General features: G+C 43.6%; 4 protein-coding genes across 12 annotated transcripts in view; 2 read left to right on the top strand and 2 right to left on the bottom strand.

Annotated features, from left to right (window-relative positions):
• Positions 1-15,105, bottom strand: part of LOC106656528 (ryanodine receptor) — a 34,176-nt gene extending 19,071 nt beyond the window's left edge. For 5 of the 9 annotated variants that reach the window (XM_014377542.2, XM_023462083.1, XM_023462084.1 and 2 more), the window contains exons 1-14: positions 14,168-15,105; positions 7,846-7,950; positions 7,663-7,761; positions 6,496-6,510; positions 5,874-5,951; positions 5,607-5,795; positions 5,326-5,525; positions 5,070-5,252; positions 4,820-4,991; positions 4,381-4,550; positions 2,363-4,299; positions 1,374-1,582; positions 737-836; positions 46-244 (exon numbers count right to left, since the gene is read on the bottom strand). In XM_014377542.2, coding sequence (XP_014233028.1) covers positions 46-244; positions 737-836; positions 1,374-1,582; positions 2,363-4,299; positions 4,381-4,550; positions 4,820-4,991; positions 5,070-5,252; positions 5,326-5,525; positions 5,607-5,795; positions 5,874-5,951; positions 6,496-6,510; positions 7,663-7,761; positions 7,846-7,950; positions 14,168-14,221 — 3,710 coding nt within the window. In that variant the 5' untranslated portion in view covers positions 14,222-15,105. The remainder of the gene's footprint in view (positions 1-45; positions 245-736; positions 837-1,373; positions 1,583-2,362; positions 4,300-4,380; positions 4,551-4,819; positions 4,992-5,069; positions 5,253-5,325; positions 5,526-5,606; positions 5,796-5,873; positions 5,952-6,495; positions 6,511-7,662; positions 7,762-7,845; positions 7,951-14,167) is intronic. The other 4 variants (XM_023462088.1, XM_023462086.1, XM_023462087.1 and 1 more) reach the window with 1 other exon arrangement.
• A 3,623-nt stretch (positions 15,106-18,728) lies between these two features.
• On the top strand, positions 18,729-21,091 carry LOC106656521 (torsin-1A-like). The gene is made up of 4 exons (XM_014377530.2): positions 18,729-18,851; positions 19,529-19,809; positions 19,887-20,146; positions 20,228-21,091. Exons 2-4 carry the CDS (start codon positions 19,578-19,580, stop codon positions 20,837-20,839), a joined length of 1,104 nt encoding a protein of 367 aa, XP_014233016.1. The 5' UTR covers positions 18,729-18,851; positions 19,529-19,577; the 3' UTR covers positions 20,840-21,091.
• A 145-nt stretch (positions 21,092-21,236) lies between these two features.
• On the bottom strand, positions 21,237-22,561 carry LOC106656523 (chaperonin CPN60, mitochondrial-like). The gene is made up of 3 exons (XM_014377535.2): positions 22,472-22,561; positions 21,978-22,172; positions 21,237-21,893 (listed from the first exon to the last, which is right to left on the bottom strand). Exons 2-3 carry the CDS (start codon positions 22,113-22,115, stop codon positions 21,318-21,320), a joined length of 714 nt encoding a protein of 237 aa, XP_014233021.1. The 5' UTR covers positions 22,116-22,172; positions 22,472-22,561; the 3' UTR covers positions 21,237-21,317.
• An 832-nt stretch (positions 22,562-23,393) lies between these two features.
• On the top strand, positions 23,394-24,523 carry LOC106656524 (ER membrane protein complex subunit 6). The gene is made up of 5 exons (XM_014377536.2): positions 23,394-23,528; positions 23,739-23,899; positions 23,974-24,066; positions 24,154-24,173; positions 24,248-24,523. The coding sequence occupies exons 1-5, from the start codon at positions 23,492-23,494 to the stop codon at positions 24,276-24,278; spliced, it is 342 nt and encodes a 113-aa protein (XP_014233022.1). The 5' UTR covers positions 23,394-23,491; the 3' UTR covers positions 24,279-24,523.
• Positions 24,524-24,534: the final 11 nt, after the last annotated feature.

Here is a 24,534-nt window from a genome sequence, read left to right on the forward strand (position 1 = left end):
AACCGTTGCAGGTGCGGTCGTATACGAGACGTTATTTATACTTACACGCAGAAAGGCTCGTAGCCCTCTTGCAATCCACAGGTGGTAAAGTACTTGAGAGTGTTGACGTCCTGGCCAAAAGTAAGCTTTGCCTTCTGGCCGACACCCAACGTGAAAGCTGGTACGAACGCCTCGCCCTGGACGTCGGCGAACGACGTCTCGCCGCCGAGGGCGTCCATCAATAATTCACCGTTCAAGGAGAAACCTTTTTACAGATTTTCGATTATGAGTAAAAATTGCTTGTAAAGCTCTCGTAAAAATTTGATGTAAAAAAATGATCGGAATAATTCGGTTAAATTTCAAAAAAAAATGTGGTTAATTACGGTGAAAAAATTAATGGATTATCGTCACTGCAAAATCAAAATGAGTCGAGATGACCATTAGTAAGTATGGGATGATTTCAATGCCGTGCAATCGATGCGTGTTAGCATGTTTTTTTTTTTTGTTATTGGTCTATTCTATAATGCTTTTCAGATGTAGCCATATGTATATCGACGAAAACAATGAATGATGTCGCTCGAATTGTGCCTTGCATGAAGAAAAAATCGTAAAAATAAGCAGCGCATAATGAATTTGCGATATGCTGGATAAAATCGATTATCCCGCAGTCGCATGATTTTGTAAATGCCAATGTGAAATTATCGATATAGCGCAGTTTTGAAGCTATGCTTTAAAAGAAAAGGTATGTCTCGCTTACTAATGGTTTTGTCAATAAGATCCAAGAATACACCGACGACATCGTTAACCTGCCACTGTTTACCGAAAGACTCGGATGTGCCCGAGTAAACTTTTTCCTCCTTGAAATTGAATCATACATCCATGATATTTTTAAGTGTTTTCAAAATAAATACATTTCTCTATTATAATAATTGATATGTTTTCCCGCGAGTATCCGATCCTGAATTATAATAAGTTGTATTATACAAGTCAGTCACAGTAATTACACCAGTACAGCTGGGAAAATCACACAGTAAATACATCGTTCATAATATAATCAATTTTTTTTTGTTATCATAGAGAGTCAGTGAGAACTTTGAGAGAGAGAGAGAGATATATATATATAGAGAGATAAACTCTAGGGGCTGATCGGATGATGAATTTTTTTCTTACTGATAGTCTTGTCGGCGGCGTCAATGAAACAGCCGACTACGTCGCCGACTTGCAGCCTTTGGCCGAAAGTCTCATTGGAGCCGCAGTGACTTTTCGTTACCTATATCATCGCATTACACACTTCAAGTTCACATTTCTCCTCTCGTTTTTGAATGCGCGCGAGAACGACTCGAAAGATTTTTTTTTTTCAAGTTAAAAATTCAAACGAATCCATTGGTACTCACGTTGTATCCGTCGAAAGCCCAGGTGTTCTCGTCGTTGCCGAGCATGTTGCCGGGCGCGCAGTCGGCCTTGGCCCAGCCGACCCTCATGGGACCGGCGGTCCTCACCTCGAACTCGAAGTACCACTTGCCCGAGGAGACGGCGTAATGCTTCTCCACGCGATACGTACGGAACAGCAATTGACGCTGACGGCTCGCCTCGAGCAGCAGGGCTAAATGGAACAACGAGACACGAGTTTGGGATTAAATTAATCGTGCGTACACACGTCGAGAGAAGTTTCGTAGAATCCGATTATTTTACAACGATGGTGATTGGCACTCGTACAAGAGACACTTTAACACAGGACTGCAACGTCAAACACGATGAGTGATGTTTTTTTGATTTTGCGTATGACAAACACTTACACGAACACACGTGTGATGACGCGACGATTATAAATATCGAAATTAGTACAATATACATTGGTAATGTGAGATTTTTATTTATTGCACGCGTATGATGATTTTATGGTCACTTGTAATTTATTCGTGCGCCACACACAGTACCTGTGCCATCTAGACTGAAGCAACTATCTGCCGAAATATAAGCGGAAATACAATTCAAGCTCTTAACTAAACTGAACAACATTTCTATAAGAGAGAAGGGGAGAGAAAAGAAAAAAGCTCTGATGTAGTAAACAAGTTTATCGCTGATCGACCATTTCTATATACTATTATTATTTTTATCAATTTAAATATAATATAATTAAAAAATTAGGAATAAATTTTAATGATCTAAAATATTTTTTCTCTAATGACTATCTTTTGAAAATTCTTTGCGAACAAAAACGGTCAACTCAAGATCCGTTCATCGCCTACTTATTAATTCGCTCTCCAAGATCATTAACATTTATTTCTCAATCAACAATTTGTGGAAAAAAAAAAATAGATTCGTAATTATTGTATCCTATATGATAAATCAAAAATGTTAAAAATCAATTTCAAAATCTCACCTTCGTGCTGCTCTCCGGTCGGCGGATCCAACATGTATCCGTAAACCAACAGGGTCTTCACGGCCTGACTGGCCGTCGCCCTGTTCTCCGTCTTGATGGCCTCGTCCACTTTGGAGTAGGGCACCAGATGCGGACTCCGTCTCATCTCGTCGTCCTCGTTCAGTCCGTAGGTCCATCCCTCGGCGATCTTCTCCTTGGCCCAGAGATTGTGCGTGTTTTCGGCCAACTGGTCGACCAACTCCTCCATCTTGGCGGTCAACGAGACCGCCGTGAGATCCAGCGGCGCGGGTTTGTAACGATTGCTCTGGCCGAATCTGTCGCCGGCCAACCTCAACTGCTTGATCCTCGCCGGAGGCTTGTCCATCGTGATGTAGTAGCCCAGCGCCAGGATGGTCTTCAGTATGTTGGTGGCCAGCTGGGAGTCGTATTTGCGCTCCTCCGGCGACAGCTGATCGAACGAGGTGAGACACGGATGATGTTTTAACAGATCGTCCCTGACGGGCGCGTATATCCATCCGTCGTAGATCTTGTTCATGGCCCACATCTCGTGGAGATTCTCGGCGAGCTTGTCGCGTATCTGATCGACGTGCGGCGGTAGATTGACCAGGGCCGTGTCGACGGGACAGGGCACGAAGGCCGTGTCGTCCTCCATCAACCAGGGACCCGCCAGCACGACCTTGTTCATGTCGCCGAAGTAGAAGCACGGATCGAGCGACAGTATCTGCTGGGGCAGCAGGCTCTCCACCAGCGGCGAGAAGCCCAGCGGCGGCTCGAACTTCAGCCTGCCGTGATCGCCGCCGAGCAGAAATCGACACGAGACCTTGGACGAGCAGCTGATCGCGGGGAAGAACATGCCGTCGAGATTGAACTCGCGGAAGGTGCCGAAGCACGGCACCCCGTTGAAGTTGAACTCGATTATGGGCACGGTGAGATCGAGCGAGCAGCCGATCGTGTCGCCCTTCTGTATGTAGGGGACGCGCTCGTGCTCCATCACCTGGGTCTTGCGGCCGCCCGTCCACAGGTAGCAGCCGTCGTAGCCGAACGAGTAGAGATCGTCGCCCACTCCGTTGCCGCCCCACTTCTCGCCGCCGCCCGGATAGGGCGTGTAGCCCGCCGTGTTGGCCCAGCCGATCCTCAGGTGGGGCGGCATGTGCGTCGTCTGCTCGATGTGGTCGACCGTGACCTCGAAGTACCACTTCTGGTAGAGGGACGAGCCCTCGACGCGGCCGACGAAGATGTTGGGCCGGACGCTCGACACGTGATCGACCAGCTGAGTCTGCAGCAGGAGATTCTTGCCGGGCAGGAGAAAGTCGCAGATGTTGTTCTGGGACGAGCGCACGGCGACACCGTTGCCCACGCACAGCGAGCACAGCACGTCCAGGACTTTGGGGTCGCGGCCGTGCTTCTCCAGCAGCGATATGATGACCTTGATGTGCTCGTCGCGCATCATGTTGAGCGCCTCCGGCGAATCGATGAGGACGCAGTGCAGCACGTCGAGCATGCCCGTGCCCTCGCCCGAGGCCTGCGAGCCCAGACGCGAGAACAGCCAATTGAGACGATTGCTGTTGGCGAACTGGGCGCAATTCGTGTGATTGCCCTTGATTATGGCGGCCAGCAGCTGATACAGATAGCCGGAGATCTGGTCCCAGGCTTGGCCGGTCTCTTCGCCCGACAGAGCGACCAGCAGACCCTGCGACGTGATCACGTTGATCTTGTCGATCGCCTCGAGGATGAGATTCAGTATGCCCTCCTCCTGGAACAGATCCTGACGGTTTCTCAGGGCGCGGAAGCGATTCTGCTTCTCCTCGTGCTCCATGTCGTCCTCGGGCTGGGCGAAGTAGTTGATCAGATCCTCGAGGCACATCACCATCTCGTTGAGATTGATGTTCTGGAAGAACATGGACGCGCGACGGTCCACCTGCAGCATCTCCAGTCCGCTGCAAAGATAGAAGGCGCGCGCGATGGGATTTAATACGGGATCAAGAGGCAAAAGTACGCGATCGCGCGCGACGACTCACCTTATGAATTGCGAAAAGAGACTGCTGCACTTTCTTATGACGCGAGCCGTCCTCGACTCTTCCTCCTGCGAGCGCGAAAAGTCCAGGCCGTCGTCCATTTTGCCCTCCTCGTGGAGCACGGCTTGCTTCTCCTCGACCTTGCCCACTCCCTTCTTCTTCGTCTCGTACGACTGCGAGGTGAATGATTTACCAAGTTAGTACATTTTAACGAGTATACGAATTTCAACGAAGAGTGCAATATTTATACAAGGTGCTCGAGAGTGTAAAACTATTGGACTCGTGTGTACCTGCGTGGCAGCCTCAAATTTTTTACGCTTGGGCTTCTAAATGATCTCGATTTAATTGTTTAGATTAGAGTAAGCATGCGAAAGTCGAGAAAGATGTTTATTAGAAAAAAGAATAATCGAATGAGCTGAATTATAAACTCGCGCTCTCTTACCTTGTACGAAACCCATAGGCACGTGGTGGCATGCTGCATGATGACGGTCGAGTCGCCGTACTTGATGATGGCCGTACCGATGACCTCGAGATCCTTGTCCTCGAGGACGATTTTCTGATCGTCCTTTTCCTGCCGAAACCAGAACGTGGACGACTCGATGGTTGCTTCGTTTCTAGAGGCGAAACATTACGTATTTAATTATGCACATTATATGCTACGAAGCATATCGATCAATTTAATGTGCACGTACCTGTCGACCAAATAAAGTTCGTTGTTTTCCTTGACGGCGAGATAGCGGCCGGTGGTGAGATGCCTGATCCTCATGGGATGCAGCCAATTGATGAATCCGCCGGCCCACTTGGTTCTGGCCAGCTCCAAGCGCCACAGCGATCTCGCCTGGCTCATTACGCTTCCGCCCTCGTAAATGACCAAGCTGCGATATTTCGACGTCGTTATTAAAAAGTTGTTTAATAATTTCCAACCTCGAACTCGGGCGAGTGACTTACTTTTGTCCAGGCGCGTCGCTCCAGGTGGACGGTATCGTGAGGCACTCGTCGCCGCCGTGGAAGAATCGCAGCACGTCGCCGCCGAACACGTAGCCGACGTACTTCATGCGACTGATGCCGGTGCCGTAGGGCTGCACCGACCAGTGGGTCACGTGAAACGAGGCGTTGACCACCGACAGGTCGTTTTCTTTCGTTGTATGCTGAAAAAAAAAAAAAAAATAATCAAATCGATCAGTTTAATATACGTTCTAATTTCACGCGTCTCTTTTTAATACGCTTACCAAGTATCTCTCGGTGGCGACCGACACCAAGATGAGGTCGTCGCCGACTCGCACTTTTTCACCCTCGGATCTTTGCTTGGACGCCGGGTGCACGGTCCACCAGCAGGCCTCGCCCTGCGAGTGCTCCTGTAGACCGACGTCGAAGGCCAATTTGTCGTTCGACGAACTCGTCGATAAGCACGCGAGGTACTGCGAACGAAGAAAGACAAAATAAGTATGGATTCAATGCGGATGATGATTTCTTTCGCGGATCGTTGCTCGTCATACCATGTCGCTGTTGAGATGACGAAGTAGTATGGCATTGCCATAGAGCAGCGTTCTGTGTCCGGAACCGGTGCCTTTTCCCTGCAATTGGGTAAAATTTCACAGTTTAAGTATACGTCCACGGCGGTAGTCGGGAACTGCAAGCTCAGACAATTTTCTCCCTTCAATCGTATTTCCATACAAAACGTATTGCAAAATTGTTTCGGAAAAGGAACCATAAACTTTTCAAAGGATTAGTCTACTTCAGCTTACGGATGAGATTATTTTCAATGCTTATCTGTATAAAAGTTTTCGTCGTACCACAAATCGACTTTTATTCACAAGTGAAAAAGCGATCATACGTATAAGAGCCACACATGAGATGGTTATAAACGAAAGCCCATTGTAATCGAAGTTTTAGTCATCGCTTATATTCTATGGGGTAAACAGGTGTTATTATATAAAAAAAAAAAAAAGAAAAGAAATTGTTATTATTTTACGAAGCACATACTGGTATATGAACGTACATGAATCGAAGAAGCTTGATAGAATTAAAATTAAGAGAAAAAAAAAAATAATAAAATAAAAACTTATCGGGCGTAACAGAGAGCTGCTATCCTTGATTCGTATACGTAAAAGTACTTACTAAACTTTCTTGCTGCTGCAAAAACAAAGAAAAACACAGAGATGGGTATAAACATAATTGTGAGCCAGAAACGGGGAAAATATGTACAAAGAGATAATAAAACTAACAATGAGTAGTAAAACTATGTGATGCAAAGTAAATGAAGAAACAGGTGTAAAATCGGCAAAACATCTATAACGTTAAAATTAAAATATTTACAACGGGATGGTAAGAGAGTGAAAAAAGAAACAGCGTATTTCATCGTCTGATTTTTTATGTACACATGCGGAATTCGATCGATCAAATATTCTACGCTTTCGGCGAACAAGAGTTTCGGTTGGAAAGTTTTTCAATCGATTCGAGGCCCGGCGCCTGTACCAAATAAAAAAAAAAAAAAGAAAAGACGAGCATATAACAATATGCTTTTAGCTGCTAAAAGAGATCCACGCGATAGCGAGAGGTCATTCTATCCTTGACTGGCCCCGGGCCAATGCAACGTTATATAGAAGCTCGAGCGCACAGGTGTGCCATCGCGCGATACACTATGCTCTCTTGTGTGCGGGTAAGGTGAGCTTTTATCACTTACTAAATTCATTTTCGTGCCAATTATTTTTTGCCGTATTTCCAACCGAAACTCACGATTCGCGGAATGCGTGTGCGGTGTGTATAAAAGTAATAACAACGTGATCCACTCGTTGGTGCAGGACTCTCATACGGCTACAGTGTACAACAACATATATATCGAATTAGTTCGTAACAAGTAAATTACTGGTGCAGGTTTAATCGACAATTTAAAAAAGAAATAAAAGGTTTCAACGATGCCAGCGATACGTGTGTGCTTCGTTTCGATTATGTTTTTACGCAAGAGCGCATATTCTGGCACTAGAACAAAAGTGTGTACAAAAAAGTGCGTTGTTAAAGATCGTGCATCGCGTACAATGAAATTCGTGTAAATATAGTCAATATCACGATTGTAGAAAAAAAGAAGAAAAAAAAACTCGAAGAGAGAAGCCGGAAAATCCATAATTTCGCAGCTCCTCTCCCGCGTACAAGCACGCGATAACGATTACATACGTTTATCAGAGCTTTCGTGTTATAGTTACGAGGGCGTCGATTATCGTCGTCCGTGTCGCAGTGTGATCGTGTCTGTGTGCAGTACGAGCGATCCGCTCGCGGCGCATTAATTACCGTTTCGGATCCGGCGGCTGTGACGAGCTCCTGCAGTGCCCTCACGGACAGCGCCTGCTCGATAACGAAGACGCATTGCGACAGGTCCGGCGGTATGTTCTAAGGATGCAAAGTTTTTCCATGAAATCATTCATTTTTTTCTCTCTGAAAATATTTAGTAATCGATGATGATGATGAACCTACTTTGTCGGCGATGTTCTCGAGGAAGCAGTGCCGATTGCCGAAGCCCTCGGCAGCCAGACAGACTCGCTCCCCGGTGGCCGTGCACGAAAGACACACCATGTCTTCCTGTAATCGTAATAATTATCATCCTTATTATCGTCGTTATAATTTTTTCTCGTTCTTCGAAGTCATTATTCAAAAGAGTCGTCATGTCTATATACACGCCATTGCGCTACGTACTGTGCGCGCGATTATTTGGGCCAAGAGCTACCTGTGCTCGGGCGCGCGACACGTGCCAAGCGCGCTTTATAATGAACGCTACATAGCAGTAGCGGGGAGACAACGAGGAGAGAGAGAGAGAGAGAGAGAGAGAGAGAGACGTACGTGTGTGACCGCTCTCGCTCTTAAAAAGCTCCGCTGCTCTAGCGTATACGTGCATATGCATGACCTTTGATGAACTATGCGAGCTTGCAGCAAAGCATACATGATTTTTGAGCCGAGAGAGCTTTTTGCAGGCGGAAAACGGAATAAATTTGACCAGCTGGATATTTCATAAATTTCAATTTCGTCGTGTATGTCGCGCGAGTTTCGCTCCGTGTATATATATATATTGTTAAAATCGATACGTACGCTCGAAAACGCCTCGCTTAAAAGCTCGCCAATGCTGCGAACACGACGAAATATGCCGTGTGCATGCCCAGCAGCAGCTTCGCTCGCCCGCGCGCGTATAACTTTTCGTTATTCGCATATATATAAAGTATCTCGTATATATAGATAGTTATTCGCACGTATCGTATTGCGCGAGCCTTTTATTATACGAAGCAGCAGCAGCGTATAACAAAGTGAATGCCGATATTGTCTCTCTCTTTCTCGACTCTCTTGAGGTCGTTCGTAAACCAAATTAGCATGTATACTCGCACACGCGCATACGTTAAGCTCGCACGGATAGAGCTTATACACACACACACACACACACACACACGAGCTTACGAGCAAGCACCGCAAAGCTATCGAAGGTAGAATAATAAAAGCCAACGCGGGTCATAAATTACAACCCTTCCGCCGAGTACATATACAGCTCACGTGCGCTATGTGTGTAGGGGGTGGTAGGCATTAATTTTGCGAGACTCGAGACAGCATTTATTTCGAGCTTTTGACTGGTACTGTATACAGTATACCCGTGTCGCTGTAGATCGAGCTCGCGAGCGCGTCCCGATACGTGGCAAAAATTTCCCACCCGAAAAATGTATGAATTCTTGAAAATTTTGAAGGCATAAATTTCGCTCTTGCCATCTCTACCGTGTATAATATTTAATTTATATGCCGCAGTCCGCGTAAGTGTCAAGAGTTCATTCATGTCTGCCCTGCCCGGCTAGGATACGCACGGGTACAAGGTGTATCGAGTATATATACCTATATATGTACATGCATATATAATAGCCGAAGCTCGGCGCAGCGGATGCCAAGGTCAGGGTGTACAACGACGCGTTACACATAGCTCGAGGCGCGATAACGCAACTCTACCTCGCTGCGCTATCTGGGGCATCTGGGGCTATTATGTATATCGTATATGATTATAGTATATAGCTAGAGCACGAGACGCGAGGTGCGTTTACGCACGCACGAAACACGGGTACGGGTAAACACAGCGTTCAATTTACACGACGACGACCTTTAATCGGATGCGCGCGCTCCGAGCTTTTTTATTTCTCCACCCCGCGATCGGGTTCCCCTGGGGAAGGCAGGCAGGCTTGTGTACACACACACACCTATACGTGCTGGTGCATAATGCAATTTGATGCTCGCGCGATCTGCATTTGGCACGAATCAAAAGAGCTTGCTGTAAAGCGCCGAGCGTAGCGTAGCGAGGAAAGAGAATAATTTATCCGGAAATACGGGATTTTCTTTCGCCTCGCGCGCGATTTCTATGTTTTATTTCCTGCTCGTGTGAATACGCCTTTGAATGCGAAATCAATTTTTCTATCCATGCCGAGGCGCGATAAAATCTGTAATACGAATTTCAAAGTTCGCGTGTTTGGTACTGTACGCCGTCGATCGGCTCCCAAGTGTCGAATCGGTTTCTTTTTCATTGCATAAACCAAAGGTCATCCACTTTCGCCGACGTCCAATCGATTTAATGGATTTTGCACGAGATGCGGTTTTAGACTTACTTTACTCGTAATTATAACGCATCGTCACGGAGTATACGATGTATGTCAGAGAGAGAGAGAGAGAGAGAACGGAAAATCTAAGGGAGTAAAGGCCTTTCGCACCCTGCATGGTGTTGAATAATACGTAAACGAAATCGATTCAAGCGGAAAATTCGATATTCACGATACTCGCGCAGCATCCGCAAAACGGGTCAAGGCCAGAGCTTTATCGTACGAAAATTCGCCACACGGAAGCAGCATGAATTATGTTTATTGCACGCAGTCGAATCGTGTACCGCATATATATATAATGTGCGCAGCACGGCAAATCGCGCACCTGTTGACTCGCGCTCGCGAGAGCGAATAACGTCTTCGTAATAATATGAAGCGAGATGCGAGCTGCTCGTAGCTTACGCAGCCTTTAGCGACATTTTATTGCCATTACCGAGACGATTTCGCTCTCGCGTGTCTGTTAAGGAGTCGAGAATCTGCACTCCCGCGCGCGCATACCCAAAATTAAGTGTCTCACTAGGCGGGCATTATATTATTAAAACTCAACCGCGGTAGAGCCGTATTATAAAATAACACGAGATGGGTGCGCGGGGCTATTAATAAAATCTCCGTGTGTATACACACTATACCACCCCCGCGAACAAGCTACGAGCTGAAAATAAGCTCACTTAAGCGTACAGAGAGACAGAGAGAGAGAGAGAGATAACGAGTGAACAAAAAAGAACGAAACAAAAAAAGGGAGAGAGAGCTTGACCCAAAGCTCGCGACTCGTTTATTTTTAAAATTTTCGCGTTGTCGATGAATACCTACGCGAGCTTCCGACTCTCTCTCTCGCTCTCTTTCTTGTCTCTCGTCGCCGCGGTCGTTTTACGCTACCGCACGTGCGGTGGCGGCGTGTTAAATTGCGCAAGCTCGGGACAATATATAAAGCCTCGCAAATGAACATTCCTTCGAAATATGTGCAATATTATAATGCTGCCACAGGCTACTTTGTGCGCAAAATATTTAGCGAAGTAATTTTTGGCATTGCCCGAGACGCTTGACGCGAGGTCGACGTGACGAGTCGCGGCGAGCTTTTCCGCGCACATATGCGGTAAACAATACACGATCGATGCCATTACACGCGGTTATGTTCGAGCAATTGTCATTCGAGTCGTGTACTACCCGCGTTCATCTCGGCGTATAAGGTTTGTTTGTTGTTATTATCTTTTTGTCGTTGTTCGCGAGCAAAATTATCAAGTGTCGACGACGAGGGGTGTGTACATCGATAAGAGTCGAGATATATCGCCCTCGCGTACGGATGCATCGTTATCATGAATTATTCGCGAAATAACGTCATAAACACCGATGTGGAAATTATCGAAAACGAAACGGAGCAGTACAGGTATATAACCTATTGTATGCACGACAGAAATTACGTACGTCTAAGATCCATCGAAAAAGTTTCAAAGAATTCGAGGATCAAGACCCGAGCGGTGAAATCTGGTCGACGGATTATCCCATACTCGTGCCGGAAATACAATGGAATCCACAGCTGCCCGACGAGCCGATGCAGACGCAGTCCGATAAGCCGATCGCGCTGCCCTTTCGCGATCACTTTCGGCTTCTGGAGCGCCCGAAAACTCCCGGACCTCCCCCCGCGGAGGACCCGAATCGAATCGATCGAGCTGGCGACATCGAGCAGTCACCGCGAGCTCTCGAAGCGGAAGCTCGGCCGCGGGTCGAGTGAGTTACGATGATTCATCGAACGGATATCGCGGAACAAAAAAAAAAAAAAAAACTCGATCGTCGTCTCGCAGGAACAACGTCGACAACGACGACTCGACGGAAAGTACAAATCCGCAAGAGAAGCCGAGGCGAAAAACGAAGAATCCGTTCATCGCGTTCTTCCTGAGCATGTACTCTCGCAGGCCGCGGCGACGAGTGGCCGACGTGGCGCGTCAGGCCGCGCGTCAATGGTCGCGCATGACCGACTGGCGCAAGAGGAGGATCGCCCTGCGCGCCGGCATCGAGAATTGGAAGTCGGAGCAGCAGCAGCAGCAGCACAGCGAGAGCAGCAACAGGCGACGCAAGCCCAAGAGCTGCAGCTCTTAGAAAGAAAAGAGACAGCCTACGCATACGTACATATTTATATGGCTGTGTGGATATATTACCCCAATAGAAAGAGAGAAGAGAGAGAAAGAAAGAGAAAAGTGAGTAAATAATCGCGGGAAAGCCAGACGAGACATCGTCGTGCCCGCATACACACATGTACGTTACGTAAAACAAAGCTCTATTGCAAAGCGCTGCTACACGTCCGAGCGAGAGAGAGAGAGAGAGCTTAAAAGAGTAAGCGGCGAAAGTCGCCGGTTTTATAAATAAACCAGAAAACGAGGCTGCACTTGTCGCACTCGTGTGTAGTCAGGCAGGCAGGCAGGCTTGCGGAGCTTTGCTGCTGTACGCCACGAGTTTCCGCCACGGGAAAATCGTCGCTCTAACGAATTTTGAACTATGATCGCTTCACGCACTCTGTCTCTCTCTCGCTTGCGCACACGCTTATGCATACATTACGCAACGCGCGACGCCCAATCGCATCGCGCACGTTCTCTCGAAATTAAAAATCGATCCTTGCATTTCGTTTCGTTTTTCAGAATCATCTTCCGCGAGCTCCGACACGAGTAATTTTCGCACGCGACACGCGTTGAACGAACCGATGGTACATGGCAGTTGGAGCTTTCGCAGCGCTATAGCTGGGCGTTTGTAGAGCTTCTCTCTGCGCGACACGGCATCTAATCAGCCGCACTCGTGTACACGAGATACAGAAAAAAACTTCGGCTCGCCTCGGCTGCGAGGGAGAGGGAGAGAGAGAGCGCGCAAAGGATCAACTGGCAACTTTGTTTCCCCGAGTGCAGTTCATTCATCTTTTATAAAACGAAGATTCAGCTTTTATAACGATGCAGCATCGTTCGTATGTACGAGCGGAGAGATCGACTTTTTCCATTAAAAACAGTAGTACTTCCGACGCCTTTACATCGTTGCGCTTTTATTACTTTTTCATCGAGTGCGACGTTTCGCGGGAGAGAGAAACAATTTTTTTTTTTCATAACAATACGATCATCGCGGTGCAACAACTTTTGCAACGTCGAATACACTGTCGCGTATACGCCTTCATTGAATTATTACGCGTACTTTTGGCCTTTATCCAATGAAATATCGCTCTCTGCTGCTCGACTTTCGTATCGTACCCTTACATTATATATATACCGACGACGGACGACGCGCGTGGAGTTGGTGCACGCGCGATGACGATGATGATAAAAAAAATGTTGGGGAGCGGAACGGGATGCGAGTGATTCATTCCGCGAAAATGCAACCCTGATCGGCAAGGAAATAAAACTCCGCGTCGTTCGACGAGCAGCGCGCCGAGTCCCGCGATCAAGGAAGACGACGAACTTTCGACGAACGAACAACTTTACGCGTATTTCGTGCAATCAACGTAATCCGTGCGTTAGCGTATCGTGTTTTCTCGCCTCTCCGAAAAAGCCGGCGGCGGGTGGGCGGGCGCGCATTCCTCGTCGTCGTCGTGCCTCGCCGCTTTATTATTCGCCGACTGCGTCGCGAGCCTCGTCTCGAATACTATAATTAAAATTCGCGCGCGCGCGCGCGATATTAGTTATTGACATTTCATCGAGTGGCAAGAGAGCTGGCTGCTTTCGACACGCGATGCGTGCAGAGGAGGGCCACAGGCGCGTTGTGCTTTTTGCGTTATTTTTTTGGTTCTCGTGGTCTCTATATTGCTTAAACTATATAGGCACCCTATGCGGTGCACGATTAACGGCTGTAACCGAATGTCGATGCATCGTCGACGTCGACGGCAACAACTCGGGTTGCACTGCGCGTGTATAATTATAGACAAAACAATAATCCGAGAGGAGTAGTAGGAGAGCCTATAGCAATATACAAGGCGACAGCAGTGCACGATGATAATATAAAATATCAGTATATCTTGAGAGAGAGAGAGGCTATTAATATATGCGCAAGTGTGTGTACAATATCGATACCTTCGACTAATTGTGATTTTCAATGCCGCATCGATCGACATATATATGCATCGGCCCACGTGCAACTATATAATGCGACTTATTATAGAGAATCAAAACTAAAAATAATTTTAAAAAGAACTAATGAATTGAACAACTGACCGTGCGAAGGAACGAGACATCATCCTGCTCGGAGCCACCCTCGCTGTCCGCCATCCTCGGAGGCTCCTAAGCTTCCCCAGACGTGACAACTCCGTTGCTTTATCTATTTCTTTTTCGTTTCGTCGTTGTTTTTCTTTGTTCCTCTCCTTCTTCTTCTTCGAGTGCTACCTCGATCTCTCACGGAGAGACACACCGCCACTCCTGAGTCTGTATTCGTTGGTGCTTTTTTTTTTTGCTTTCTCCTTTTTCTAATTTACTCTCTTCTTTCTCCTTCAATCACTTTTACACACGCACCAACCGACACTCGACAAAATTTGCACTTATATATATATATATAATTGCGGGGAGATAAAAAATAAAATAAAATAATTTCACTCGCGCATAAAACCGGAGTGGCGGCCCGTACAACAGTCCAGTGGTATTAGTAGTAGCAGTATCATCATCGTCACGTGCCGGGAAACATGATGTGTTGATTATCGGCCGCTGCCCTCCTGCTGCTCACACTGCCTCACTGCACTGCACTTTTGTCCCTTTCGCGAGAGCTGCCGCGCCGCCGCATCGAGCTCTGAGGCTCACGGATCCCGGCCACTAACTGCTGCTACCGCTGCTGCTGCTGCTTCTCTTCTTCTGCTTCTTCTTCTGCTCTGGCTGCGGCTGCTTTGGCTATTCGAGTTCATGCACACAGCGAGTAGTGCTGTGCGCGCAGCTTTTTGCAGCTTTACCGTGTGTGCCTGTGTGCGCGCAGCTCCAACGACCAACTCGAGCTTGCAAGCTGCAACGTGTGCGCTGCGCATGCCCCGCGTCGCTCGTTCACGGCGCACGACACTTGTGCGACGGCATACTCTGAATTTGTATGTGTGTGTGCAATGCTTCGTGTATATAGAATCCAAATGCAAGACTGTGCTTTCGAGACTGTGAGCGTATCGGCAACTTTATGTCCGAGCTTTCGGCAAATCATGCGGACCTGAAAATTAAGGACGAAAAATGTATTCAAATTTTAGATCTTTAAGTATAGTTTTTTTCACGATAATTTTCGTTAGGGCATGCATTATTATTACGTATAAAGGAAACGGTATAAACTAATTGAACGATCTTAATATTTTTCGCCCGAGTTGACAATGTTCGCTTTGAGCTCTCCACGTGTACCGGGAATCATCATCATCATCATCATCGTTCTTGTATATATAACCCACGTTATATAGCTATAGAAAATTTGCTTCGTCGAGACGTTCTAGCGCGAATGTCTGTGCGTGTTAATGTGTGTATGTGCGAGCGAACAAAAATATCATAGACAAACCGAGAGAGAGAGAGTTACGAAATTTGACAGGTTTCTATTTCGATGTCTATTCGAATGGCACACAAGCCGTGTCGGTCGCGCCTGTGTCGCACCGCGTCGTCGATCGAATAATACAAGAGCTTTGAAAGCTGCTTGTCAAAGACTCGGGTCTTGTATACTTTTTCTATAGATGTATCGGCCGATGTATTGTGTATATATCTGTGGCGCGAAGATCGGAGCTATATCGCTGCCGATCGTCCATGTATAATGTAACATTGTATTAGCAAAGCTTGTCGCTTAGCTGGCTCCTGCTGCTGTTTTTCTCGGAGTCGTTACGAATTCATTTATTTTTAATTCTCAAGTTCAATTCTCTTATTGTTATTATTATATTGTCTTGTTTCTGTTGCACTATAGAAAAAAGCTCACGTACGTTCGATCGACTATAAATTCATAAACGAGATGAACGACTTGCCCAATGAATCGAGTCCAGTGACGTACATTTTCCTATGATAAACGGAAAGGAAATTTGTACATAAACAAACTTTTTCCCGAAGCTATATTTGTATAAAAAACCCACAAGCAATGAGTAATATTTAAGACGTATAAAATAATATTTATGAGAGCTGATAATTCTATATAAACGTTCAGAAACGTGCGAGCGTAAACATTTTTTTTTCTAACAAATACAGTTATGTACGGCGAAATGTAAGGGAAAATTATGTATAGATGTATAGATGTATACTATACTCTGTGGTCAGTTTTTAAATAGAACACGCGCTTGATCTTCTATATAGAGTGACGCAGCCGTACGGGAGGGGAGCCCGGCCAAAAATTTGTCGCACGCGTACCTCGATGATGATCGCCGCCTCGGCTCACAACTCAAATAAGCTTCGACTTTTTGGTGTAACGCGTTTGATTTTTTATCGCGTATATATTATATATACGCGCAATGGGGTGCAGAGCTTGCAGACTGCAAGCTCTTGCAAGCTCGTGCATTGGTAAAATGGAAATTACATATTTTTGGTTGGGGCTAAAGTGTGGGATAACTTTGAAAGTTTGTCAAAGTATGTCAAAGTATTGTTCGTTCTTTTTTCTAACGTACCAAATATGCATTATGATCGAGCGTTGGTAAAAAAAGTTTTTGGACAGGCAGACGTGGAATGAAAGACGAAGCACAAGTTATTCACACACACTTATTGCACCAAAACTACCAGTGAGAGAAATTCCTCGATTATTATACACTATTAAATGCACTGATCAAGACACAAGCTTAAAAAATTACACATTCAAAATGCTACAATAATTTCATTTCAATTTTCATACACGACGACTATATTGCAAATTTTATGGTCGTCGTCGTCGTGGAGTAGGCTTGGACTTGCAAGCACGTATGGCAGCGCTCGAATGACTATTTCACTTTTATTTCACGAGTAGCTTATAGACCAACACACACACACACACACACACTCACACACGCACACACATACTCGATTTATATATGTATAGGGCACTATACCGCAGAAACGCCGAACGCCGAAAATCGAGAAGGGAGAGAAGAGAGGAAGCGAAAAGTTTTGTTTGATATATGGTTCGGCGTACGAGGAAATGCTATAATAACAGTAGCTAAATATGAAAAAGTTTGGCTTTTTTAGGTCGAATTATGGAGTCGAAAAAAAAAAAAATATTTCATATACACGATCGCGTACGCGGACGCGTCGTACTACCAGGCGCGCACGTTGGTCGAATCGACTGCTGTTATATATACTACAGCTATATCGACTATACGCGGGGCTTGGTGCTAACGCGAAAATAACGCGTCGTCGCCTTCGTCGGCTATGGATGTATACGTATATATACGCGAAAGTAGATCGAAAAAAGTAGGAAGTTCAGCTGCAGCCGGACGACTCGTGCGTGTATATAAGTCTGGCGCTTTTCGGGGGCTCTCGGCACTCTCTCTCTGCGCTGCAGCGCGCGATACGCGTCAACGAAAGTGCGTATATTATACCGTCTGCGAAAGCTCCCTCTCTTTTTAGCTGAATCTTTCTCTCTCTCTCTCTCTCCCACTGCAAAATAAAACGCATCGAATTCGTCGAGTAAATATACGCGCACGATGCACGATCATTATACGTGTGTAAGCCGAGAGCGCGGGTATCGGACACCGACCGACACAACATACTTAAATATATATGTTGTATATACGCGTCGTCGAGTGTATCTGGCGATATAGCGACTATTTTTGGGCGTCTAGCTATATAGGTATATATACGATCGAGTTTGTGCGCGCGAAAAAAGGAGGAAAAGCTCGCAAACGTTCCGATTCGCATTTCTGTACGATATTTTTTTGTCGTTTACACCTCTTGGCGTTCGGTGACCCCAGGGCGACGACGACCGATAAGCGATTCTCGATTCTTCGAGAATGGAGTCGCATCGCTGCAAGCTCGAGCCTCGACGCTCGAGATTCGTTCCCGAGATCAACATGAGCTCGCGAGCGAAAGACAATGCCGAAGCTCGCAACGCTATTATGGTGCAGCTTGCGCGGCTCGATTTACACACGCTCGCGCGCGCGCGTAAATGCGTCTAGTCGGTCTCTCGTATAATATAGGGTAGTACGTACAGCCGACCGAAATAGCTTACGTAATATACCGTGGAGCTTACACACGGAAACGCGCGAGCTCTCTATTGCGGCTAAATTGTTTGGCGCGTAAATTTAGGTTCGGCTATGCGAGCGTATAAGTCGGTACGTGTGCGTACGTGTGTGTACGGGGAGTCGTGCGCCGCAGCGAGAAAGAAAGAGCAAGAGGTAAGAAGATACAGATCGGTATATAAGGGCTCGCGTTATACTCCCCGCGCGATTTGTAATGTTCGCGTCAAAAATACCACCTACTCCAGGATTATAACGGTCGATCGCGCGATCGCCCGTAAAGACATACATCGGCTTCGATTTTATGCGCTCTGCAGCCCCCCGAAGCTTTTTCGTCCGTTCCATAATGATTATATGCGCGGCGAGTCCGAAACCTATATATATACTCGTAATGCACCGCACGCCGCACAGTGCGTATATCGAACGCGCAGCAGCAGACTATATGCTTGTATTTATATCGCGCGCTCCGCAACGATGTGCAGCTGCAGTCGTGCGCGCGGGTTTCGGCGCTGGACACGCGGGCAGCAGCCTCGCAGCAGCAGTCTTGCCGCGCGTGCCTTACCTACTGCAGCCGTCGTCGATTCGCGCGCGTCTGTCTTTCTGGTCGAGCGCGCATTTTTTTTTTTTTTGTATAAACTTACCCCCCCGTGGTGACTCCGATTGATATATATCAGTAAACCAGTGTTTCGAATCGTACAAATAGTGCGGCAGGAATCGAGTGTCTTGGTGTATATCGACGGTTTTTTTTTTTTCAATTTATTCACTCGGTGAGTATTGACATTTGGTTTCACTTCGATAATTACAATGTGTGTGTGTGTGTGTGTGTGTGTGTGTGTGTGTGTGTGTGTGTGTGTGCGTGTAACGAGTGTAGCTCTATTTTTGCTTCGTATGTTTTATATCGAATTCACGATTGATTTCCGGCTCTTCGATTAGAAAAAAAAAAAAACTTACCCGGTCAACTTCGCGCGGTTTTAGAAGTTTTAACGACACAAACTGTCAACGCCCTGTCGTTTCGTTATATCTATCACCTTTTACTAAAATATTTTAAATCCAACGCTTAATCTAATAAATTTTCCTAAAATCTGTGCCTCTCTCTATCTCTCTCTATTACGAAAATAACTCTGAACCGATTCTCCGAGGATCCTACTGCGCAACCGAGTTCGCGCAGGCCGGCTTCTGCTCCAATCCAAACTTCGGAATTCGCACGCTGTCGAGTCTGCCGCCGGCGCTGTCCACTCCTATATATATACTGTATTATCATCACTGTGCGCTTTGTTTGTTTTTTTTTTTTTTTGTTTTAGTGCCTTGAAAAGTAAGCAAACCATCGTGCGATGACATCATCCGATAGTTCTTACGCTTTGAAATTGCCTGCTTTTTGGCACGCGCGTGCACTTTAATTATGAAACAAAACCAACTGATATCTTGAATCTACTGTTTTTATAAGGATCCGCTGGGGCTATTATGACATTTGACTGACAGGCAGCGAATCGAGAATGGCGCGATTCATCGTCGTTCTATCGTGCTCGTTGTTGTTGTTGTTGCTGTTGCACGTCAACGATGCACGAGCAGATTTTTCCGAGGTTTGGGAGTCGGCGACTTCCGCGGCGAGTTCGATTGCCAGCTACGTGGAGGAGCTGGCCGACGCTACGATACACTCGGCCAAGGACTATTACTGCCAGCACTCCGAGTGCTGTGGAGTCGAGGACGTGCCTTACAATTTAAATAGTCAGTTATTGATCACTTAATTTATCTTTTATCGTTTAGGATACTATGATACGAGCTTTTGTTTTGTTTTTTTACAGGCCTTAGATCGATGCTGTGGACAAAACTGTATGGTCAGCACATAGCATCAGAAGTAGTTTTGAATGCAATCAACAGTCACATCAAGTCTTCCGATAAGCCACTTGTCTTGAGTTTTCAAGGTACCAATGGCGTTGGCAAGAGCTTTGTGTCAAAGATGATTGCTCGTGCATTTTACAAGAAAGGAGAAAAGAGCAAATTCTTCCATTTCTATTATGGTCTTGAGAACTTTCCCATACATGAAAAAGTCTCAGAATATCAAGTAAGCTATTAATGACCCTAGTTTAAATGTATCATTTTTGAACTTTGTATGAATTTTCAAAAATCTATCTTGATGTTTCAGGTGCAATTAAAATCTGAAGTAGAAGCAGCCATAAACTCATGTGAAAGGTCACTCTTTGTTTTTGATGGAGTCGATTATATGCCTCCTGGTTTATTGAATATTTTGATGCCTTTTATTGATAGTGGAAATTATGGCGGTAAATCTAATAAAAACAAATCCATCTTTATATTTATGACCAACAGAGGAGGTCTAGCAATACAAAATCATTTGCTTTCAAAATATGAAGACGATCTAGACAGAGAATCTACCACTCTTCAAGACTTTGAAGACATTATCATGACAATAACGCTGCGTCAAAGCGGTGGATTTTATGAAAGTGCCATGATTCAAGCTGAAGCTATTGATTATTATGTCCCTTTTCTGCCTTTGGAAAAACATCACGTTAGGAACTGTATTCACGATGCCTACAGGGCATTGAATGTTACACCTACTAATGATCTCATTGAAAAAGTATTCAGTGAATTGAGATTTGGTCCTCCACCACAAAACATTTTTTCTAATAGTGGTTGCAAACGAGTAGAACAAATTACAGGAAGAATGGTGGCAAGATTACAATTTGACAAAGAATCTTCTAGCTTAATTGACACACAAACTTCCCGATATGAATTATAATTGTAAATATAATGTTAATGTAGATAATATAAGAATTAAAAATAATATATTGTTAAAACTAACAAATAATTGTAGACTGTGCTTTGTCTTTAAAACTCGAAAAATAATTGATTGTAAATATTTATCAATTGAGCATTTGATTTGATTTATATTGTATTGAATTTGTGCTTCACTAGATCTAACATTACTTTACATAATGCTGTGAACTCTGTGAAATCCATTGATTTTATTTATTCATTGTAAAATTAATAGAATATAAAAATATAGAATGGAATAAAATGATAAACTTTTGTCAGAAACAATTAACTTTATTTAATTATTTAAATATAAAACTTCGTTTATCATATATTCATCTTTAACAGATAATATTTCAAATCAAAAATTAGAATTTGTTGAAACTATAAATATAAAACCAAATTCCCTTCTTCAAGTGATTGAAGTGAACTATTTTAAGGGTTGATAAAAAGTGTTTGGACATTTATGAATAATAAGCATTACAATAACCATAATGATAATTATAACAACCACAAGCATCATAATATTCTCTATCTTCATCTTCAGAATACCAGTCATCAGAATCATAGTAATTTTCAGAATCGTAATCTTCAGAATCATAATCATATTCATCATCAAAATCATCATAGTAGTACTTGTCCCAATAACTATCATCATCATCTTCATAATCATCATATTCATCTTCATCTATATATTCTGAATCACTGTCACTATCCATCTTTTTGAAGTAAAATTCAATTTTTGGAGACAGATAAACTAAACGATTGAACGTACTTTCAATCATAAATATTCTTTTTTTGGTATCCAGTTCATAAAAGCACACAGTCATAGCATACTTTCCTTTTTCACCCAAATTCTGACTATAGATTTGAATATTCTCTTTTTGGCAAATTGTCTTTGATATTCCATTTCTTAAATTGTATCTAATATCTTCTTGAAAAGATAGAATTTCATCGTATATGTGCTTTGAAAAATCTACGTACGAAACTGCAGTATTGCCATCTAATTTTGTGTGCCTGGTGAGTCTAACAACAAATTCCTGAAAAATAATGGATTTTTAGTTAGAGTACTTTTAATAATGGTCCAATGTTATTTTAATTTTTACAATATTACAACAACTTACAGGAGGAGCATTCCCTTTGTATCGAAGCCCTGTTTCAAGAATTTTTGTTTTACTGCCAGTTAAAATTGTTTGCCTAAGTTTTTTCAGTCGATCATCAGCTGGTATGAGTTCGTCTGGATTGTAATGCAGTTCTGTCATGATTGTTTTGGATCGATTTACAATAAAATAATCCTGAATAGCGGCTTTGCTCTTTACCTGTAATCAATATACAATTTTAAATAACATGAAATAAGAAAAATAAAATAAAATGTAAATTGAGACAAGCTTTTATTTTGTCGAAATTTTAATGGTATTGGCGTAACAAAGAAAATCAATCTGCAAGAAAGAACTTTATAACTACAAAAACTATAAACTCAGAATATTTTACTAGTCCATTAAGAAACTACGAATTACAGTAAATGTGAAGACGCAATAAATATAATAACACAAAATGCCGGCCTGCGATTCAACTCGCATGCATGGATATTAAATTATACATTTAAAAGTATAGTTACCCAGATGTCTTTGTCTTCGTTGTATTTTCTGTCAACCGACGTTGAACGTTATCATTCGTGTTATCACAATTAATGCACGTATACACTTTCAAAAAATCTGATAAAGGCACCAGTCGTATACGTATGAACGTTTAACTTTTGCGCACTTCCGTCGCTGCAGCAGTGTAACTGATTACTGATCAATGCTGCTGGACGAAACAAGCTTGGCCAGTTGTAACACGAATTCGCAGAAATTTTCTGTTATGACTCGAGTCCTTTAGTTTTTATTTGTTGCCGCCTATTAAAGTATCTAAACCTCGCTGCAACCTGCGTCCTTTCTTCACCAGATAGTTTTGTTCACGAAGTAAGTTACTAACGAGCGGCATGCCCAGCTGAACGTCTATTCTTGAATCGCCAAGTAAGATTCGTAATGTACTTTTTTTATCGCATTACCTAGTATTTCATCGTACACAGCAGATATTATATATGCTGGGGTGTCCTTTTACACAAACACTTCAAAAATGAATTGTTGGAAATATTTTTAATTTACATACTTTCATCCACGTTTTGTTTATTATCATAAACAATTATTTAAATTAGAATGTTTTTGAATATTCTTTTCAACAAATCTTGAGAAATATTTAAATATTCGAAGGCGCTAAAGATTATCTGAACCGTTTCACGTTTAGCTTAGGTATTTAACTATATCGCTTTAAACAATTTAAATGACAAAAATGTACAGTCCATGCCCAAAATCCGAACGTTCTTTATTGAAACAAATGGCAATCGCGAACGTGCGCCGATACTTGACTCGTCTCACAATTCGTATGTGCTGTTCGACATGAAAAGAAACCCCGTCGAACGTGCCTAGGGTGCCTATATACACGACAAAACGCCATGGCGCTGTGTAGGCTGTGTGTTGGCTGATAATAATTAAGCCGAGTGTGTAGTGTTGACAGTTGACGCGACAGCTGACCCGAGCAGACGTAAATTTGTATTTTTTGATATTCTTTCTCGTTTCATTCCTATTAATTAATAAACATGGCTGGAAAAATAAGGACGAAACAGGACAAAGATGGTTGGTACAGATTGTTTATTTGTGAAAAATTGGTTATCAACTTTTCAAATGATTACTTTAATTAGTTGTCAATTGCAATGATAGAGCACATAATGTAGGTTATTCGATTCTGTGAAATGTAAAGCTCTGTCAACTAATGATTAGAACTTGTATTGTTATTAAACAATCCAAATCAATGATGTATAATTAATGAGTAACTTTTTTTAATAGATGTCATCGCCTACAGCGAGATCGCCGTGCGAAATAATTCTGCAGTTGTGGAATATTGCAGAATATCAATGGCAGCCTTATCAGGAGGCACCGCTGGAGTATTAGGTCTTACTGGATTGTATGGATTTGGATTTTATGTTTTAGCTACTATTAGTTTATGGGTTAGTTTACACTCTTGCAAGATATTCAAATTTTTAAAAATGCTCTTATGTATTCTTACACTTTTTTTGTGCAGATGATGATATTGATCAAAGCTGGAGGCGAGTGGAACAAGTATTTTGTCAGTAGGCGCAGTCTTTTAACGAGTGGATTCTTCAGTGGCCTATTTGTATCCTTTTATTAAAATTCATATAGCTTTTCATTCAGTTTATTCAGAAATATATTTTCCTTAACCAAAATATTCATTCTGCTGCAGACTTATGTGTTATTTTGGACGTATGTATACTTACCATTATTATTTTATTATTTCAGTAACAATCATTTCATAACTTTTCTGATTGAATGTCTAGATTCCTGTACGGCATGGTTCATGTTTATTAAAGCTTGAGAGGATCACTAATGTTATTATTTCCAAGTCTATCACCTCATCAATGGATAATTGGTTTACATTCGCAATGCAAAACACTAAATATAATTCATAACAATTAATTATAGGAATTTTGCTGCAACAAGTTGTACAAATATTAGAGATGTAAATATATTAATTGTATGTAGTAATTTGATACTATACCAAATACGCTGCAGACACTGCACACAAATTTAATAAATTTGTTTGAAACTATCAATCGTTTTAATG

This window comes from Trichogramma pretiosum, unplaced genomic scaffold, assembly GCF_000599845.2.
Source record: "Trichogramma pretiosum strain Unisexual culture from Peru unplaced genomic scaffold, Tpre_2.0 scaffold20, whole genome shotgun sequence".
NCBI lineage: Eukaryota > Metazoa > Arthropoda > Insecta > Hymenoptera > Trichogrammatidae > Trichogramma > Trichogramma pretiosum.

Coding starts and splice junctions, on each gene's coding strand:
- LOC106656521 (XM_014377530.2), top strand. CDS start 19,578: ATGGCGCGATTCATCGTCGTTCTATCGTGCTCGTTGTTGTTGTTGTTG. Junction 19,810..19,886: donor CGTGCCTTACAATTTAAATA/GTCAGTTATTGA, acceptor GTTTTTTTACAG/GCCTTAGATCGATGCTGTGG. Junction 20,147..20,227: donor AAAAAGTCTCAGAATATCAA/GTAAGCTATTAA, acceptor TTGATGTTTCAG/GTGCAATTAAAATCTGAAGT.
- LOC106656523 (XM_014377535.2), bottom strand. CDS start 22,115: ATGACAGAACTGCATTACAATCCAGACGAACTCATACCAGCTGATGAT. Junction 21,894..21,977: donor ACAAAGGGAATGCTCCTCCT/GTAAGTTGTTGT, acceptor ATTATTTTTCAG/GAATTTGTTGTTAGACTCAC.
- LOC106656524 (XM_014377536.2), top strand. CDS start 23,492: ATGGCTGGAAAAATAAGGACGAAACAGGACAAAGATG. Junction 24,067..24,153: donor GATTCTTCAGTGGCCTATTT/GTATCCTTTTAT, acceptor ATTCTGCTGCAG/ACTTATGTGTTATTTTGGAC. Junction 24,174..24,247: donor ACTTATGTGTTATTTTGGAC/GTATGTATACTT, acceptor TTGAATGTCTAG/ATTCCTGTACGGCATGGTTC.